Raw genomic sequence first — 21,264 nt, 5'->3', positions numbered from 1 at the left:
ACCCCCCCAACCTGCATGAAGACCCTGGATGAGGGAAAAAGCATTTCCAGAAGTCAAAGAGAACGTCCACTCAACTCCTAATCCTCAGAGGGTAGGGATAAACTCCCACGACTGCTGTAACAATGTATACAAAAATAAAACTACTAGCCTAAAATTCAAGACCTTCATGACATGAAATAAAAGGAAAAGACTAATGCTTCTAATTCATCTAGGCTCTTCATAAACTGTGGTAGATAAAAGCAGAAAAGCAGTAAGAACCTTTTTTAACACGCAAGTGAGAACAAGGGTAGTTTCTTTTGGCACCATCTTTATAAGTGCCTTTCTTCCATTCATTCCATGTGTGCCACTCCATCACACACCAACAGACAAGCCATGCCAATGTGGAGCCACATACTGAATCCATTTGAAAAATTCATCTACTCAAAACTACATTAACCCATTTCTCCAACATATCACGTAACCCACAAATAATCATAACAAGTTGAAGGACTAGCTGAGGACAGGAACGAGCTAATGAATTCTCTGAGCCAGTTATGCTGCCAAGTACTCTTTGTCAAAAAGTATGAGGCACAGAGGCCTTCTAACACTAAAGTTGTTTTCAATTAAGAACTGGTTCTCACAGCACTGCTACAAGAAAATCCACAGGCATCATGATGGAATTCATGCTAAGAAACTTTGTATTAAGAAAAAAAAATTTAAAGCCCAAATAAGCCTTAGATTTCCTATAATGAGGCAACTGTCATCTACTTTAGCCTTTTAAAGAATAGTTGTTCAGAATTAAATTACTTCAGGTCACAATTCTACTGCTACTGTCTGCTTTGAATAGTTAATATATCAATAGTATTAACAGTAAAGGATATCTCCAATACAATGACACCTTTGAATTAATCCTATGAATAGTAGTGATTTAGATATAGATCAAAGAAGCCCAGAAGAAGAAGCCAAAACTGAGGTGTTGTTTAAGTGTCAAATGTTGCTCTTCAACCGAATTGGATATGAAAGAAACAGAAGTTATCCTCCTAGTAGAGATAGGGAAGTAGAAAACAGTGTACATGAAACCCTATTGAGTCAGCAATGCAGATCTCAATACTACGTGGAAATTTTTTTAACATCTTCCTATCTCAAAGTCTTGGTCTAGCTTTCCACCAGCTTATTTGCAATATTAAACAAGATCCCAAGACAGAGCAAAACAAGTCACAATTCTGTCTGTCAGTGAACAAATAAACATTTGTAACCTTGTAACTCCACATATTGGTCCACAAAGTCTTCAAGTTGAGGTTCGTAGTCCCGCAATAATTTGTAAAACACTTCCAGGACTACCTCAGCTACTTCCCACTGCAGATAATTACAAAACAAAGAAAAAATCATACACAGATTAAGACTGACCCCGCAACAACATGACCAAGATGACAAAGAACACAACACAGTGCAGTGAAGTACAGGACAGAAGGATGACTAGTATTTCAGAATTAGAAAGTCATGCAAATTACATTATAATTCATTATGTCAAAGAATATGAAAGGCCAAGCTTCCTTTCTGAAGTGAAATGGAATACTGAAACAGATTTCTTACCTATTTTAGGCACTATTATACAATACACGTATTAGAATATTGAAACTACAAGCAATAAGGAGTTCTTATTAGGTATACAGCTAAGAATAGATCAAGAATAGCCAGCTTCCAGCATACAGTTAAGCATGTGCTTTCATCCAGAAGTATTGTAAAACAAAGCCAAATCACTTGGTTCAGCAAGTCAGAAATATTTTCTGAGGTAACACTGAGAAAAGGACAAATCTGACTTGTATATTTGGGCATGTAATGTTCAGAAGTCATTAGCCATGTAGTAGACTTGCAGAATCCTGTAAAGCAAATTGAAATTTAGGAATACAAGCTTCTTTTTTAAAAGATACTTTATACAAGCTCCTTTGAAATATATCCTGACCCATGAGTTGAAGTATCACCTGTTTACAGAATCAAAACACTATTAAGTGCTCTAGGTTACTTTTGCTGCATCAAACTTGCACAGCTTTCTCAAACAGATCTAAGCCACATCAACAGCTACATGCTCAGGAAAAGAAAAATATTTTCAAATAAAAATTACTTTTTCAGCAGCTCTCCGGTATGCCCTGGTGCGGAATCGGAGAAACACAGAATCCCTGAGGAACTGGAGATAGGGATCAAAGCCTGGCGGGCGGAGACCTGCTCCCAAGTTAGCTGGGAATGAACTCTCCACTAGTGTGCTGATGAGTCGACAGAAGGCGCGAGTTAAAGGATACTCCTCACATCGGGACTCAATCTCATTCAGTTCAACCTTCCCAGGAGGACAGCAAAAACAGGAGGAGACAAATCACAGATTTTGGGGAAGGAAGAAACATGTGAGAACAAATAATGTAATAGCATCATCTGTGAATTACTTTACAGTGAACCAATTCAGCAGCTTTTCTGCCTACAGTACAACACAAACAGAGCAAAAGCAGCAAAGCATCAGTACTGTTATTTCAGTTCAGCAATATGCATTCACTCCTCTCTGAGCTACTAGAAGATACACCTCAATATCTACCTACTTGCTTTTATTTACCACTGTTCTTAGAAGCGAAGTGAGCTGTACCAAGGCATAACAAAAGTGAGTGCAATTTAGGAAAATCTTAGTAAGAAGTGCTCATGAGGAATTTGAGAGTTTAGATGCTGTTCTGTTACTAGTATGAAGCTGAACTAGGTGCAAAATGGATAAAAGTTTCCAGAAATTACAAGCAGGCTTGCAAGTAAGTTACAAAGCAGTGAAACAACAATGTCTATTAGGAAAGTTTCCCACGGGCACAGCAGTAGATGCAGCTTCTGCAAGTGCCTCCCAAATGCATATGCAGATGATCAGAGAGGCTGCCTAGGTACAGAGAATCTCTTACCTCAATACCAATTGCTTGTCTCTGGCCTGGACTTCTAACAGTTTGTAATATCTTCAAAACAGAAAGAGAAATGAAAACAAACAACACATTTCACACAATCGAAGTGCATCTCCATCATTTCTATCAGGAGTAAAAAAAAGATACTCATCACATTTTAGATCTAAGAAGAGGTTTTCTAAATCCTTTTAAAAGATAAAAAGTCAAGATTTTTCTCTCTGAGAGGCTGGATTATGTTTGACACATGTATGCTCCCAGCTTTACATTCTCCAAGATCTGCATCACATTTTCACATTAATGATTTTTATTTCATATTGGATAGGGGAAAGACATTTCTCTCATTATCTCTTACAGTAGTGTATTTTAAGAAATATCATAAATTAGGACGCAAATATGGTGAGATGTCGTTATTGTCAGGGTCTCTTATTAGCAAGTAAAAATAAGGCAGCAGCTGCAGTTCAACGAGGACAGTCTTGGTATTTCTGTATAAACCTGTATTTATGTAAAATAAGCACAGCCAATGAGATCTCTGAGATGATTCTGTAATTTTCAAAATTGTTCCAAAGTATTAACTACATTAAAAAAAATCATAGTCAACAACAGCAAAAAGAAAATTTAGGAGGAAATGCAATACGATTTTGAATATGCTACTGGCAATTTCAACAAACTACAATGCTACAGCTCTAAGCACTGAAAATCCTAAAATACCTGTGTATATTCCAGGGATTGCCAGAGTGAAGCAGCTATTTCAGGAGATCTTCCAAAAGCAGTAAGGGTTTCTAATAGCTCTGCTTTCAAAATAGGAGGAATGCTGCATTGTAGAAGTCCCAGGATGACCACTACTGGTGTCCACTGAGGGTGCTCACAAAGAGCCAAGCGAGCATTCTCACTCTACAGAGTTCAACAGAAAACAAAACTGCAGATTATTACTTTGAAGGTTTCTCATGTCTTACAGTCTCTAATTCACAGTTCAGTTCAGACTCCGCTTTGTACTTGAAGGTATGCAAAATGTCAAAAGAAAGGCAGACAATTCCAAAGCCAACCATTTTAGTTAAACAAAAAGCCGAGTATAAAGACTTACAAGCACTAAATTGTGCCCATCCACACAGAAAGATTATTTGGATAATACAAGCATCTTACAACAACCCACTTTTTTTTAGTGGACACACATTCATGGAATTAGTCTAAGTACTTTAGCAACTTTTTCAAGCATGGGTAGAGGGACTTTTATTAGTATTTCTATTACATACTTTCTATATATTCCTATATCCATATATTTCTATGAACTGACACTGCATTGGACATTTGCTAGGAACTTGTAGCAATTTTAGTCTAAGAACAGGATCATCGCTCATGTAAGCTCACTAGAGACTCTGAGAAGAGCCACTGGACAGGAACAAGCATTTAGCCTCATCAAATGGTAATTCCCTGCATCCTTAGAACAAATTTATCTTCATCCCAAATTATGATTTGATGATGTCAGGAAATACTAGTTTTAAGAGTTCCCTTTTCTCCATGTATGTCCAATGCTGATATTACAGCTCACACAGGATCACCCCATTATCTTTACCACCAAAGATGATTTTCAAAATATTTAGTTTTACTGATCTGACTCGTGTTTGTGTCAGCAAAACCAAGGCTATCTCACTATGTCATAGAATTTTTAGGCTGCAAAGTCTGGTGGGTATCTAAGAGCAGAATTCCACACTACTCAGAATTACACAGACAACTCACAATACAAAATTATGCATTGCAGTCTTATTCTCCTGGAATCCTCTTCCAGTCAATTCATTCAAAACATTTTACACCCTTGGTTTGGGGACATTTTAAATCATAACCCTGGAGGCAAGTTTCACAGCTGATCAGCTTCCTTATCAAAATTCTACCACTTCCTTTTGAATACAACTATTACTTTTGTTATTTCAAGCTCATAAATAAAGGCAAAGAACTTTCCTACTTCTTAGTGATTTATTGCGGACATACCTCACTTCTGAAAGACATCTCCATTACCACCACCAGAGTCAAGAAAGCAAGAAAATCAGCAATACTAGCAACACAGGAAAGGGCATCATCTCTTTCTGCTTCACCTACACCTTCAATGTTTGGTCATTACAGTTACTCCTGATGTTTCCCATACTTTTGGAATTCACTAATAAAATGACAACTGCTAGGTAAATTTTCCTTACATACTTTTTCAGTCAAGGAGAATTTCGCAGCTGAATGATGATGATTCACAAGGAAAAAAAAGTATTAACAAAGAAAACTAAATAAAAGGTTACTTACCCAATTGACTATAACAGTGGTCAGCTGTAAAAATGCAATCAATCCATCCTGTTCTTTCTGTGTGATGCCTCGGAGAGGCAGGTGACGGTATTGGACACTGTCTGCACTTGGCAAGTCTTTCCTTAAGTGCTCATGATAAAGCATCAAAGAGTGGAAGAAATGCTCCCAGGAGACAGGACTGCCACCTGCTCCTTGGATGTTTTCCGCTAGAAAAATGACAAACAGGTGACAAGATTTTCTTTTGACTCTTTCACAGGGTGAAAAGCAGGGTAGCTAAATTTAGAAGGAGAACTTTCTTATCTAAAGGAAAAAGTAAAGTTCAAAGAAAAGTTACTGTTTCCAAAATTAATCATTTCGGTTTGGGCATTTTTGCTTGTTTATGGGGTTTTTTTGAGACAGAAAGGTGCTAATATGAAAAACTAGTACAAATAAGTTTTCTGGTTTATGAATTGGAATCTTTGCAGCATTATTTGTATCTTCAAAGTAGGGAGTTTTTTTATAATTTGACCAATGCAAAATGAAGGCAAAACACAGGACTGACCAGCATCTCTTACTTTGAGAAAGTGGTATTGTATTACATGTATCAAAAAATTCTAACTGAACAAAGTGCTTCTGAACAAAGTCAGCTCAGGAAAGTTACATTGTATATTTTGTAAATATAGCTAACTTTAAGACATGACTCATTTTTTGTTTTACAATAAGCAACACTGACATTCTGCATTTCCTATGGTGTAAGACATGGTGTTTTTTAAAAAAAAAAAGCATTATTTCACTAGGTAAATTGCTTGCTAAGGTGCTCAGCCATCTAATTACCTTATCTGCTAGGTTTTTTTAATCAGACTACACTTTCAAGTAAAGCCTTCCAATTTCATCTTTGTACTAAAAATAAAATGTTAAAAGTATGAGGCCACAATTCATCTCAAGTAAGTCTTTGCACGTCTCGAAAGAAAAGGAGTTGAGAAAGAGCTGAAGGGTCACTTCTCTTACCATGACTACTGCCATTGACTTTTAGCAAACTAAAGCAGTAATGAGCACACTGAGGCCCACTAGCCAGTCCCCGCAGCATTTTCAAGTATGGGATGTAAATTGTGGAAGGAAGTAGATCTCCCATTTGCCTAACAAACTTTGACAAGACAACCTAGAACAAATAAAGATCAGTGTTTAAAAAAAAAGGTAAATCTGAGTATTTTAGGAAAACATTAGGCAGCAAAAGTCAGAGAACAGATTCTAATGTAATCAGGGCAGGGTAGACAGGAATGACAACTCCAATTTTAAAAAAGTTCCTTTGCAGACTGGCCTATTCAGTTAGACATGTTTGAAAGAGGAACTAAACAAAATAACTCGTGACTGCAAAGTATACTAACTCTCAAATTCTGTATTTCTAGTGATAAAATTTACTTCAGCTCCCAAAAGTTCCACAGGAGTATTATTAGCACATCTCACAATGCAAGGTAAGTGAGACCAGGAAAGAATCCAGTGTGCTTGTCAGTAACTCACACACAGTGGTTCCTTTCAGGGTCACATTAGGCTGCTTCAGATTGCACCTGGCCGTAATTCAAGTTGCCAGCATTCTGTGTGGGTGTTGGCATGTGTCTGATTTGTCTCGTACTAGGTTTTGCCTAGCACTGCACAGTCCTTCAAGAAGCATTGAGGGCTGACAGCACCCCAGGTATCCAAAGAGTTTTGGAATGTCTGCTTTGTCTGCTTAGATTGTTTCATCACTCTAATTTTAAGTTCTGTCTCTTATGGACTATAATTTTTGAACTTTGAATAATTAAAATATTCTTAGGATTTTTACCCCTAAAATACTATCAACTGCAGTTAATAAAGTTTTTTTTACAGCTGAGGAATTTAATTTCTCAGTTACATGAAAAAGGCACGTAGAAGTCATCAGACAAAAAACACAAGAGAACTATCAGAATCCATTTAGCAACTGTAACAGATCAAACCTAAATAACATTTTCACAGAGGTTTGTTAGTACTCTTTCTTTGTAAGTTTATTGACAGCCACGAATGGCTGGCAGTAGCTAATTTTATGGCAAGTAACAACACCCACGCCATACAGAGCAGGAGACATGCAGATAAGCCACTGAAAAAGGCTAAGGTCTTCTTAGAGGCTATCTGTAATTAGGATACCAAAAATTTTGTTGCTTGAGGGTTTTTGTTACTTTAGTTTCAAGTTACTAGTAGTTACTCAAGCAAATCTAGATAACCTGGCGCTGAGGGGGCCGCTGGTGAGCTACCCCAAGGTAGGAGCCCATGATGGTGGATGTCTGCAGGGGCTCCGACGGACACCAGTACTCATGAGCAAGCTCCAGATTAAAGGGGTCTTTCCTGTACAACTCAGCGATCTGTCAGGAAAAGGAAGGTGTTAGAAAAGTATCCTCTCCAGGAAGAAAAAACCAATTACTTCCAACAGTAAGCGCTGCTTCTAGATTAGCTAAACACATCTGAGAGGCAAAGCATCCCAGGGCTGGCGTTCTAGTTCTTAATACCTTCTGAAAATGACAGCTTCTAAATAACAGTATCAGAACTAGTGACAGCCAGCAAAATTCAAAATGCACATATCAGTGAAAACATAATAACTTTCTATTTAATTATTATGGATTAAATCATTGCTAAGAAAGCAGTGTCATTTCTCCTTAAATAACCATATGCCTACCTTTATATATTAATTTTACAAGTTAGCCAGTGAACATACAAATTTCTCCAAGTAAATTTTTATTTCTAGTTCTTTATTTAAGTTCACTATATCTCTCTGAGCTGCTTAAGAAAGCATTTCACTACAGATTTTCCTGCTAATAACCTAAGGGAGCATCTTTGGAAAAGACTAATAATACAAGTTTTTAAGTTATCAGAAAATACAAAACACCTCAGTTCAATATGCAAATCTGTTTGCCAATATGGATTTTTTGTAAAGTGCAGTTAAGTAACCTTAATAGCTAATATTTAAACAAATAGAATTATTTTTATTTCCGTTCTATTTTGGTTTTATTTTATTAAAAATATGAAAAAAAAAAATTCTTTTAAATGTACATTTATGGTCAAAACTCTACTGCAATCAGGGAATTTGTAATTCCACTAGCCTTCATGGAGTCACCTCACCGAGCCTACTCTACAGCAAATACAAAACAGTCTTCTAAAATTCTCATTACAAATATATCAACACATGAAAATTATTTAAACATTTCAATTATTTATCAGAGTAATTGTCAACAGTGGAGTAAAACCTCTAAGACATAAGGAACAATGCACTATTTACTTACTAAAAAATAATTACGTGACATTAACATCAGAAACCAAGACAGTAAATTAATTCCTTCTTATGAAAAATTATAGAGAAGTGTCTATACTTAAGGAAAAAAAATTAATCCCAAAAGGGAAAGATCCAGCACCATATGGTATCATTGAGACACGGGCTTTCAGATAACAAATGAAAGTCACAATCATTATTTTTGACAGTAATTTAGAAGAAAATAAGGCTTACTAGAAGCATTAAATGCTCCAGATCTCTCCGAAGGGAAATAGGTGGGTCGTTACCCATCTGAATACTCATGTGGATCATGCGAGCATCTTCATCAGCACGATTTCTCAGCTGTTTCACCTACAGGATTTATGAAGTGGAAAAGGAAACAGTGGTCTATATTTAGCTAAGAATGAAACAGAAAGAAATAATGGAATTGTCTATATGGCCAATTAAAACTAAGAAAGCAAATGTACTTGCACAAACATGACAAGAACACTCCATTTTCTATTTTTTCAATCCTCACTCCTCCCCAAAAGCTTGCACTCAAAGTTATAGTCAATCACTTGCTTACTGCCAAAGCCCTCAGCACATAGCAAAAGCCCTGAACTTCTATCACAAAAGTTTTTCGTAACTGACTTCACCAGATACTTTGGTTTGGCCCCAAAAGGTAGATCCTTTTCCTCCTTTTAATTTAAAAGCTAGACAGTTTAGGTTCAAAGAATGCTGGATCATTATTCACAAGGAGTGAAAAGAAACATGAAACAACGCAAAATATTGATTCCTGTATACAGATCTGCGGATAGCACCTTTCTTCACCATTAAAGACTAATTTACTTGCAGCTACTTTATGACTTGAAAAGTTCTGCACTGATCCCACTTTGGAGTTAATCTGTCTCAACTAGAAGCATTATCACATGTCAGTAAACACCACAGGAAAAACAAGAGAGAAGAGCAAGAAGAACAGCAGCAATTTTTTTTAAAAGTAGCCATTTAATCAGCATCCTAAACTTCTTTTTGCTGAAAAAGCTAATTACTAAACAAAAACCAGCTGACATTTAATTTTAAATTCAAAAAGCTTTTGACAAGAGACCCCAACAGAGGCTTATAGAAAGCAAACAGATGAGATTAAAAGTTAAGTTTAGTTAAATATTAAGGAGACACTGAAGAACAAGAAACAGAAGCAAGCAACCAATTCAACACATAAAAAATAGAACATGGTGACAGTCAACAGAGACTAGTTCATGGTCCATAATATATCTCAATGTGTGAAACTGAATGAGCAGCAAAATAATTGTGTCTCATCAGGAAAAAACAGTTAAAAAGTAATAATAATAAAAAAGATTAAAAACTAGAAGTAACAGTGGAAAGGGTCAAAGCAAACTACCTAAATCAGTACACTAACTGGACAAGGACAAAACTGAATGTTGATAAGTTAAATGATTAATTATTTGAGGTACTAAAGCTAATTATCAAGTTCTGAATGAATGCAATGCAGTCAACAAAAAGATTTACCCAAATCATCACTGGTAAGCAGCATAAATGCTAAAATTACGCACAAGAATTAATTAAAATGCTGACTTCGAGATTTAAATAAAACCGAACAAAAGTTACACAGATACACAAAGCAAAATAAAGATGGCACAAAACAGACACTTCTTTTTACCTAAAATTTGAGATTCAGTAGAAATAGCTGAGGACATAAGCCAACCACTACCTAACAGCAGTTAAGACAAAAAGTTGCCTCGTAGGGCTATATCCCAATTGCCTACTAACAAAGTCTTTCCTGTGAAACAACTAGTACTGGCCTCTAGCAAACTAGAATACAAGTCAATGGTCTCATTTTGGCTTATATCCTGTATTACAAAATCCTACTTGTAATAAACATCTCTCTTCATCTTCAGGCATTAGCTACAACCAACTGTATATCTGAGGGGAAAAAAAACTCAAGCGGAAAAGAAATATTCTTCCCAAAGATAAAGTATCCGAGTCCATAATGAAATGAAGATAAGATATACCAACAAATCAAGCTACTGCCTTGGGATTTTTAGGCAGTTCTGCAGCTACAGGAGACAAGGTCACATATGTTCTAAATTTAATATGGCAGAAACTTCAGTCAGGGTCATTCTGCAGCCACCCATGTAATTATAAGGAGACACTTCTTTTGTAAAGCAATACCATTCAATGAATTGTCTCAAAAAAAGGTCCTCAGTTCCACACTTGTTTGCACCCGATTGTTTAAGGGTATTCCATAAATATTCCTCACATATTCCCCATATATTCAAAATATTCCCAAGGGCTACTGTGTCTGCATTACAAAAATCACCATTGTGTGCATCTTTCAAAGGATGTCAAAAGCCTCTTAAAAAATGGTAAGTGTTGGGTGCAGGCAGCTACTGCAGCATAAATATAGCAGTAATTTATCAATATGAACCTGGTGGAACTGACATTACATTTGTTCTATGGATGTGCTTTAAAAAAAGCTTGAGAAAACAACATGCAACACCAACAAATTATAAATAAACTAGGATTAGACCTCAAAGCTGTCTATGTGTTTATATATGCCCTTAAAGGTTCACGAGGCTCAAATATTGCTTTTCCTGCCAATATTGTTCACATTCTGTAAGGTTATAATGAAAAAAATACTTTTTAAAATCCTTTTTGCACACTGAAAAAGGTAATTATTTGGCAACTCCAAATACAGCTCAACACAATGAAGGTCATAAAATAAAGCCTCCATTAATTAAATAGAAGTGTTTCCATGGAATTTTGATTTTCTGTGTCTAATCACAAGATCTTGCACAAATGAAACTTGTAATTCTTTAAAAATCCTTTTGCAGCATTTCTCTTAGACTGAAAACAGTTGCTTATTTTCACAACAATTGATACTACCAAAAAAGCAGAATCCCTCCCCTAAAATGTGGAAAAGACCATTAGTAAAAGAATAAACTAAAAATGAGGGACAAAAACCATAACTCAATTTAGGTTACACTACTGTCTGTATCAAATGATAAAAATATATTAAAAAAATCAATACGTACATGCATAGTCATCAATTTCAGCATTCATTTAAATTTTAATCATGTAAAACAAACACCACTATGACCATAAAAGCTTGTTTTGCAAATCTCACCACACTGAAGTGTTTTAAAAAACACATTCTACTTCAGCGTGGAAAACAAACCCCGAACATTATGGCTTCTACAAAGTGAAGAAGTTTTCTGAAGCTGAGGCTTATGTCTGAATCTCTCTATGCTACCTTGACCAAATATTAGAAATAATATTTCTCAATAAGTGCTATTCACACAACCAACTTACTTTCATTGGCATGAGTGCAAGGAAGTCTGTGACAAGGTTATGAATTTTGCGAATGTAAAATTCCTCATGGTAGAAATTTTCAGATGCCACAACAGATTCAGTCAGGAAGAGGAAAACGTAATCAGCGATCGCTAGCTCTGCCATTGCCTCATCTGCCTCAGTGAATTCTGCAAGAGCTGGGCAACAAAATTCACAAGAGCAGATAAAGTAAATAATGATCTTTTACCAAACAAATATATTTCAGGATACACAGCTGACATGAAAATTTACATGCTTCTATCAACTCTTGTCTTTTTTTCAGTCTATTGTTCTCCTGTACAGTACAAAAAACAATTAATGGCAGATGATGACCTCAACTTTCTGCTTTAAAAAATGTTACAGTGCATATCCATTTACCCAAAAATAGCTAAGGTAGTGAACCAAGAATCACAAACCAACCTTAATTAAACATTATATTTAATGTTTGCATTTTCTTTAACAGATATTTTGAAGTAGACTCAATTTTGACCTAGAAGAAAGCTGGAAAGCTTGTGAAGCTCAGAGAGGAAAAAAGAAAACTATAAATAGATTTGTCCTCTCAAGATACTGAGGCCTGACGTCTACAGATGTAAAAAAACACAATCAGGAACTTACTCTGAATTTAAGCATTCAAATTATACTAAAGCTGAAAATGAAATCCTTGAGTTTTCCAGTACATTAAAATCTCTTTCACTTCAATGAGACACTACTACTGTCTACTAAATAATTACTGCTATATCTGTGTATGTTTCAGAGCAATTCAATTCTCAACAACCAAAACCAAATACAGAGAAAGCTTTATATAAGTGTTAACAGTGATTTTATCATAAAGGTAAATAATAACACTTCAGAAAGGTAATAGATCCTTTGACTTACAGCACTTGCAAGCTCTGAATACCAATATGCAGCAATTGAACTTTAGAGTAATTTACCTGTCACATCAGAGAATTGGGATATTCCCCGCAACGTCAGTGCCCAGGCTAATCTAACAGTAGCTTGCAGGCCTGGCAATTTCCAGGGCTGAGACTCCTGAAGCCGAGTGTGGATCGTTGCTATGTACTGTCGTTCTGCTAGCAGAGGGAGTCGGTGCATCAAGTCTTCAACAACAAAAATACAAAACCAATACCCAGTAAACAAATGTAGGATTTTGCATGGGTTTTTTCACCAATTTGTTACTGACCAATAATAAAATTGCTTAAACAACAATTTATCCATTTGTACGACGTAACCTCTGGGAATGCTGCCAGCGTTACCTTCACGATCCTCTGCACCTTGTTCCAGAAAGCTGACATCAAAGCAGTAAAGGAGAGCCATGAGAAGAGACAAGTTCACGCCATCCAACGAGCCGTCCGCTTCCACTGTTACCTTCTCCAGGTAACTTATGAGAATTAGAGTGTCGTCCTTGCTCAGAGGTGACTGACAGGTCCAGACAAAGAGACTTTCAGCCAAGGACTGTCGGCACTCTTTAATGAGATCAGAAACCTTTAAAAGACAAAACAAAAAAAATCCAGTGAATATACCTATTCTGGTAACAGGTTCAATTTGTCCTTCTCAGTCAATCATGATGACTAGCTTAAACTAAAAATCACTCTAAAGACAGCAGCTACAGAAAATGTTGTGTTTATGTGCTAAACAACAAAAGGACACTTCTGCTTGTCAATTGCATTTATATTCCCACATATTTCATGAGAGGTGTGAGTAGATACCTTGGGACTATGACTACACACAAACCAGCATCCCTGTCAAGGGCAGGAGACATCAATCTACACAGAATTTACATAGCTATAAATGTATCACACGGAAGTCACATTTCCTGTCTCTAATTACACAACTGCACTGGCAGTTACCCCAGATACAGTCAGCCTTCCCCTTGCCCCAAAAAATGAATCTTAAGGTGAAACTAAGGTAAATTAAGGCAATTTAAGACAAATGAGAAGGATATTCTTTCCATAGTTTCTAGGTTCATAGCAAAAGTGTCAGACTAGTTCTTTATTCAGTGGAAAATAAATTGATTTATTATTACACAACGATTTTTAGGCAGATCGCCCATTAGAAAGGAGTTCAAAATTTAAAACAATAATGTTTAAAATCTTCCTGCTAGAAAAAAATATGCTGCAGTTAGTCACAGTGTCAATTAAGTTCAAGAATTACAAAGATGACAATGTATTTTCAAGCAATTCTATTTGACTATTAGAAATGCTTCTGTTCATATTAACACAATGGGATTATTAAGAGAATTATTCACCTGACTCAACTTGGTTTCAATCTGTGTTAATAATTTGTGAATTAGTTCACTTTTCTTATGCCAATAGTGTGGATAATGGTGGTGCTGATAACTTAAAATACAGACTTCAGAATTTAAAAAAAAAAGAAATTTACACATAGTGTAAATACTAGGCTTAGATTTTTACTGTTACAGTTCTTCACTAAAAATAAGGCATGCCCTAGCATCTGGGAGCAACAGTAAAATAGAAATCCAGGAAGCAAAGTGAATCCCACACTGATATTGCACAAGCTGTGGAGCAGTACCTGTGACCTCAGACAGCAGCAGACTGTGTGCAAAGGTAAAGAATTCTCTGTAGTCTATTCTAATGTGTTCAGTAACACAGAAGAATATCCATGCTTGGTGAATTTTACCTCTTTACGATGCTTCTCACTGCCCAATCCTCGCTCTCTCTGGAGTTTATCAAATTCATTGTTCAAATCAATGTGAGACACAAGTGTAAGGATCTTCTGAGTCAAACCCTGCTCCATTAGGTCATCTGTAAAGCGTGTTGTCATGGAAATTAACTCTTGACTATAATGGAAAGAATATAAATTTAACAATTAATCATAGCTTTCCAGTCACAAAGGACGTTTAAAATAATGAATCCCATCAAACATATTTGATGACAAAAAAATGTACAAATAATTTACATACAGAGAGCAACTAAACGTGCATTGCTAATCAGTAAGCAGTGCAGCCCCAAACCATTATGCTGAATGGGTACAAAGTCTTTAGGTAGCTGTAGGTTCAAGAACATGGAATATGAGAATACAACAGGGATCAGGTACTTAAGATTTCTATTAAAAGGAAAAAGTACTACATATAAGATGCACACAGATCACAAACTCACAGGCTCTTTCTTACTAGTAAATGCAATTGTCCAGACACTGCCCTCAGAACACATCTTTTCATCTTTCTCTAGCCAACCAATCATTGTGCACTGGAAGCAAGCAGTGTGCACTGCTTTCTTTTTCAAGGCAAAAAATACTAGCATACAATGTTCACCAGCAGATGCTACATTCCTTCTAAGTAAAGGTAGGAGAACAATTCTCTTTTGTGGTACACAGAAAGTCAGAAAACAGCAGGGTTCTCAAATACTGAGCAATCACCACTAGTTAGAGCAACAATGACTGGGAGAATGTCTGAAGCAAAATACTGTCAAAAGGTGAAGTAGCATGAAAGAAATGGAAGTAAAATAGATATCCTTATAATCCAATAAAAATATGTGCAAAAAATGATTCTGTTTAAAAAACAAACATGAAAGCAGCTGCATCAGGTTACGAGAAACAAGCAAATTTGAGACTATACATATTCCCTCTAGTCTAATTAGTCCTAAAAGCACTCAAAACAAAGAACTTTGATCAGCTCATTGCCCTGATACAGACCTGAGTTCCAATGTCCATGTCTTGCCTTGGCGTGACTGGATGAGGGTTCGTAGTGAATTGGCAATGCATCTTTTTCCATCCCAGTACAAAAGAACTGCCACTAGACCTCTTGTAAGGCCAGGAAAATGAGGCTGCTGGTGTTCTCCTAGTGAGTGAAAATCCACAGAATAGTCAAAGAAAGCTGAACATACAAGCCTTGATAACAGCTCTAAACCTTTGTATTTCTAATTGAAATACAAATATCGCATTCAAAGTAAGTGTGGTTATTCACTATCACTTTGATTTGTTTCAGACACTTAAAAGAAATCCCAGATATTTTGGGTGCTATTGATAAAATTAATATTTAACTTTTAAAACATACAAAAATTGTTTTAAAGTGCAAGTCCATAAATATCCTAGTCCAAATGGTATTTGCCACTGATATGTACCCATCTTAATAATCAATTCAAGCTGATTATCATAGAAGTATCTTTTATTCAAAATTAAGTTTTCTATCTGAAATTACATTGAAAATTTAAGTTCAAAAGAGAAAGTGAGGCTGACTTGAAGATGGCTTTCCAAAGGCAACAAATTTGCAAGCTACTTCTTTAAAGAACTTTTCAAGTTAACGAACAGTAGCTAGTAATAACGACTAACAATTATAACTTAATAACTCTGAAATCAATCTTCTACCTGCAAAGAATGTGTCACTCTCCAGAATATTTCTCTTACTAATCAGTTATTAGACTACAGAGTCACACAGCAATGCATAACTAATACATAATTTGAAGAATCAGTATCTATCACACTGCTTTGTGGAAAACTTCTCAGTCATGTTTTATTTATGTTTAAATTCAATGATATAGAAAGTAAATAGTAAGACTTCCTCAGAATATTCCCCTTTTGCAATAGCTGAGTGTACAAACATTAGGGATCAGAACACTGCTATCATATGATTACAGTGAGAACAGATTTCTTTTTAAGAACATTCTGTGTTAGGAAGCTAAGGCCTTCACTGCATCATGCATTTACATTAAACATACACTTAAATAAGAAGGCCCAATTTAAGCTGCATTTCTCCAGCTCTTAAATATTTTCCCTTCTCACCAGCTAGAAGGAGCTCAACAGCTGCCAACTCTCCAATATCAAAGAGGTCACTGAGGATAAAGGCTTCTCTGATGAGCTGCTCTGGCAAAAGCCTAGTTCCCTGCTGACCCTGGATAGCAACTCCTTCTGTGCTTGCTTTCTGAATTTTCTCATGCTGCTGAACATTTTTTGGCTGCAAGAGAAACAAGCAAGTTTCAATCTTTCAAACAATCAGAAGTTATTCAGAATGGCAAGATCAAATACTGAATACAGCTTTACACGTTAATCCTTCCTCACAAATACACTTCTGTCAGGATAGGTCATCACCATAAAAACAAAGGCAGTATTTTTAAACAAAGAGAGTAAAGGCATCCTAAAAATGCTTCATGCTTGGAGAGCAGAGTCCCTTTAGGAACGTACGAAAAATAATCTTATACAATCGGTGCTGACATTTAGTTTACTCAAAATAATAGAAGTTGAAAGTATACTTTGATGCAATTCTCAACAGGAATTGGTATCAACTCAGTGAAAGACATCTGGGTTGTTGCTCAGAACTGTTGTGTTACTCCCAACTATTTTCTACATCATTCTTTTTCCATTAAACTGAGATGCTAAAATATACTGATGAAACTCTATAGCTATCAGTTAAAAAAAGCCATCCACTACTGAAGAAATAACACCCCTGAAAGAAGATGTATTTCTAGTTACTCCTTTATGATCCACCAGCCAGGGAACAGGGAGTCTTTTCACATTATCTGGCATTCCAAACAAGACACATTCTGTATTTTTTAAGTTCACCTGTTTTGTGTGTTTGTTAATCTGACTGGAACATGAGCAAAACAAGACAAAATAGCTTTGTGCTTTATTTCAGATACACAAGAGTAACAAAAAAGTTAATATCTGACTGATGGATCATTAGATACTTTTACTACTGCTTTCAAAACAGCACTCAAATAATGAGAGAAAAAAATACATCACAGATAAAACTCTCTGTAGAAGATACAAAATAATATGTACGTATTATTTTCTCCCACTTAATACTATTTGTATTCTTACAGCAGAACAAGACTGATATAACACATCTATATTATGTACTGTAAAAATGTCACATGAAAAGAATGGTCAGGGTCTAAAATGGCATGTAAGACAACAATATAAGACAGAGCAAATCATCAACTCTCCAACTCATTCCAGAAGCGAGCATTAGTCCAGTACCGGATTTCTGAAGAGAGAAATGAAGTCAGATTTGTGCTTCTTTAAAACTTGATCGAGACGATGCACAGCTTCAGGCTGCCTTTTCCAAATGGCATTCATTACTGTCTGCCATATGTCCTTATATGGACCCCACAAGCTTGCAGCTAAAAGAAGAAATAAAACAATGTATTTGAAATAGAGAAAGGAAGAAAACAAATTATTTATACACTGTTTTCAATAAGTAGACTCTTTTTCAGTTTACTGTTACTCTTGGCATGTCAGTATACTATTACACCCATCAAGAAAAGTATATTTTCCTTTCTTAAGGCACAAAAAAACCCCAACAACAACGATGGTCTGATATAAAATTTAATTGCATTTAAAGAATCAAAAAAAGAATCAAAAAAGATGATGTATGCACCTAAATTCTGGTGCTCAAAGTCATCTTGTAGGGATACTTACAATACAGGTATTCGGCCAGAAAAGACCTTCAAGAACACAGAGTTTAAGCATTAATCTGGCACTGCCGAGTCCACCACTAAACCATGTCCCCAAGTGCCACATCAACATGTCTGCTAAATCCCTCCAGGACTGTGACTCTACCACTTCTACAGAACACTCCAGAAAAGGACTACCTTCACTATTAGCTAAACAACCCATCAAATCAAAACAAATACTCTCGCATGAGAGCAGACGGCTAAAGAAAAATGGTTTCAACCATTTCCAAAGATTACTACTTGAGTGAGCAAGTTGGGAAAACCATAAAGCAGTTTAAGCAAAAGCAAGCTATTTAAATCACCCTTATTGCTCCTACTTTGTCAGAGATGAACCAGTGTGTACTGAGCTAAGTCATCTGGAAGGGGTGTAAAATCCTGCCTCACTAATCAGAGAAAAACATTGGCTGTCAAGAGAGAACAAACTCCTTTGATTACTCAAACTAAAATTGATATCCCTCCCAACAATCAAAATGCAAATCTCCCAGGCTTCAAAGTAGCTCTAGAATGTCAGATCAAAGACTGTCATACTTAAATGGTGAAATCTACACACTTAACTGGTGAAGCCATTCATGCTGAGTAGCTACAGAGAATTTACAAATGACTGAGACAACACATTTAGCAGTGCCAGTATGGCTGTGTTGGGTCAGCCTGTAAAAAAGGGACAAATTCGTCTTTTCTGAGCATCAGTGTTTTAACGCATACAATGTTACCCCCGCCTAGAAACAGCTACTACTGGATGCATAATTTCACACTCAGCTATAACTGACTCTCCCACATAACTTCAGAGTTCAGAGACTTATTTCCACTTGAAATTGTCTTTTCACTCTTATTACATTACCAAGTCCAATAAACACCAGCAGCAAACCACAGTGTCTGCCAAAAACTGTTCAACTACTTCCCTGGCCCATTTGCTTGCTCTTGTCCCTACCACATAATTGCTTTGCACCAGCCCAAACACATGTACTGCAAGGCATTAGAACAAATTAAGGATCTAACTTCTCTAACCAAAACCTAATCCAAAAAAAAGTTTATTTTCAGCAGGATCACATCTACAACCCAGTTTGCTCTGCGATGGCACAAAGACGGATTATTGCAGAGAAAGGAATCCCACCCGGGATGGGAAGAGGTTGGACTTTAGCGACCACGCTGACTTTTTCCCACTTAAGCCATTCTATTATTATTAGTTTTAGAGGCTGACCATCCCATTAGGGACAGCAAGGAAGGAAAGGCTGCATTGCTTCTTTTGGCAACAACAGCAGTTGACACTTACACCTGAACTTTTTGCCAAGTTATAGACTCAACCATGATATGTCTGCTCCCACAAACAATATACTATAACCTAAGGCAAATTCTTCCTTAGTTCTAGTGCCACATCCCCTTTTAATTTTTCCCATATTTCCCATTAAAAAACTCGCTCTTCCCCTAGTTTTTTTAATTATAAGGCTGTAGACTCTCTTGCTGTGTAATTTATTAAATAGTCTCATTAGAACTACTCCAATCCTCACTTCAACAAAGTCATAGTTTTTTATGAAAAGTCTTTGCTTTATTACTGCCTTTCTGTGAGGCTACAGGGATGCAATCCATTCCGTGAGATCAAAATATATTCTCTGTAAAATTTGTTCCTTGCTTGCCATGGGAATGGAGGTTTTAATTCTATTAACTAGAATTAATAGTGACTATTAACTGTCACTACTGACATACAAAACCTTATTGACAGACCTTTTGGCCTATACTCCAGTGACAACTGTTTTTCCACAGGGTCTCCATTCTCCTTCTATTAACCTAATGAAGCTCAACAATAATAAATGCAACATTTTGCCCCCAACACAGAATCACTGCACAGGCTGGGGACCAAGGAAGCTGCTGGAGAATAGCTTTACAGAAAAACACCCAAGTGTCCTGGCAGGCAGGAAGCTGAACACCAGTCAGCAGCACACGCTCATGGCAAAGGCTGCCTGCAGGCTTCAGGCTGTATTTACAGCTGTAGCCAGCAGATGCAAGTGATTATTTAGGCACTTCAGAGTCCTTCACTCCCACACTGTGTCTACTTTTGGGCTCCTCAGAGAAAGATACAGAAATAATGAGCCAGAGAACGGGATGAGTGAGAAGCTGAAAGAACTGACCTGGTTCAGTCTTACAAAAAGAACGCTAAAGAGGGATGGGGGCTTTGTTTTCTCTAACTACTGAATGGCACTATACTTAGAAAGCAGAGACAGAGGTACCCCAGGACGAAATGAGCAGCAACTGACACAAGCTGTGATAACAAAACTTCCAATTGGGACGGTGAGGGTTTCCAGGTCCTTAGCAATACTCAGTGGATGAGAAACCAGCTGCACATTTCCAGACTCCATGTGCACCACTGAGCAAAATTCTGGATATATTTCTCTTTTGCCTCCTACACCACACAGCATTAAGAGATGAGCGTAATACCGAAGTGACGCGTAACCACGTGTACACCGAGTTACCACAGTCCTCTCTAACCAAGGAGGCCTTCGCAGCCTGGTGTGACTCCCCGCCAGGACCAGCCAGACGCGGCGGCAGCTCTGACCGCGGAGCTCCATCGCCGCGCAGCTCTGCGCGGCCCGAGCCCGGGCACGGCCGCACGGGAGGCCGCTCTCCCACCGCCTGCCCGCACACCGCGCCGCGCACCGGGCGCCCGCAGCCCTTCCCCGCCGCCCGCTCGGGCCTTCCCTAGCCGCCTCGGCACACCCGGCCTTCCCAGGGCGGCCGCCCCCGGTTTCGCGGGCTCGGAGAAGAGGCGCAGGGCCGGGGAGTGGGACGGCCGCGGGGAGAGGCGGAGGAGAAGCCGCAGCCCCACGCTCAGATTGTTCTTACCCGAATTTACCGCCAACGGAGCCGCCATCTTGGCGAGAGGGAGGCGCGACCGCGGCGCCGGCGCCCGAGGAAGGCCCAGCCAACCCCCGCCCGCCGGGCTGCGGGGCGGGGCCGGGCCGGGCGTGCCGCGGCTCCCGCCCTTGCTGGCTGCGGCACAGCACAGCTGGTGCCGATCACGAGGCGGCTCCGGCAGCGGCTCCGGCAGCGGCTCCGGCAGCGGCTCCGGCAGCGGCTCCGGCAGCGGCTCCGGCAGCGGCTC

General features: G+C 37.8%; 1 protein-coding gene across 1 annotated transcript in view; it reads right to left on the bottom strand.

Annotated features, from left to right (window-relative positions):
- Window positions 1-21,102, bottom strand: part of NUP205 (nucleoporin 205) — a 47,599-nt gene extending 26,497 nt beyond the window's left edge. Inside the window, exons 1-16 of the mRNA XM_032107833.1 lie at window positions 21,006-21,102; window positions 17,695-17,837; window positions 16,501-16,672; window positions 15,415-15,559; window positions 14,401-14,560; window positions 13,017-13,245; window positions 12,696-12,860; window positions 11,746-11,921; window positions 8,671-8,787; window positions 7,397-7,534; window positions 6,171-6,321; window positions 5,184-5,389; window positions 3,609-3,791; window positions 2,904-2,954; window positions 2,102-2,311; window positions 1,236-1,335 (exon numbers count right to left, since the gene is read on the bottom strand). Coding sequence (XP_031963724.1) covers window positions 1,236-1,335; window positions 2,102-2,311; window positions 2,904-2,954; window positions 3,609-3,791; window positions 5,184-5,389; window positions 6,171-6,321; window positions 7,397-7,534; window positions 8,671-8,787; window positions 11,746-11,921; window positions 12,696-12,860; window positions 13,017-13,245; window positions 14,401-14,560; window positions 15,415-15,559; window positions 16,501-16,672; window positions 17,695-17,837; window positions 21,006-21,033 — 2,374 coding nt within the window. The 5' untranslated portion in view covers window positions 21,034-21,102. The remainder of the gene's footprint in view (window positions 1-1,235; window positions 1,336-2,101; window positions 2,312-2,903; window positions 2,955-3,608; window positions 3,792-5,183; window positions 5,390-6,170; window positions 6,322-7,396; window positions 7,535-8,670; window positions 8,788-11,745; window positions 11,922-12,695; window positions 12,861-13,016; window positions 13,246-14,400; window positions 14,561-15,414; window positions 15,560-16,500; window positions 16,673-17,694; window positions 17,838-21,005) is intronic.
- Between the last annotated feature and the right edge of the window lie 162 nt (window positions 21,103-21,264).

This window comes from Corvus moneduloides, chromosome 4 (genome assembly GCF_009650955.1).
Source record: "Corvus moneduloides isolate bCorMon1 chromosome 4, bCorMon1.pri, whole genome shotgun sequence".
Lineage (NCBI taxonomy): Eukaryota > Metazoa > Chordata > Aves > Passeriformes > Corvidae > Corvus > Corvus moneduloides.
Note: the sequence above shows the minus strand (reverse complement) of the source record. Positions and strands in the feature narration are given on the sequence as shown.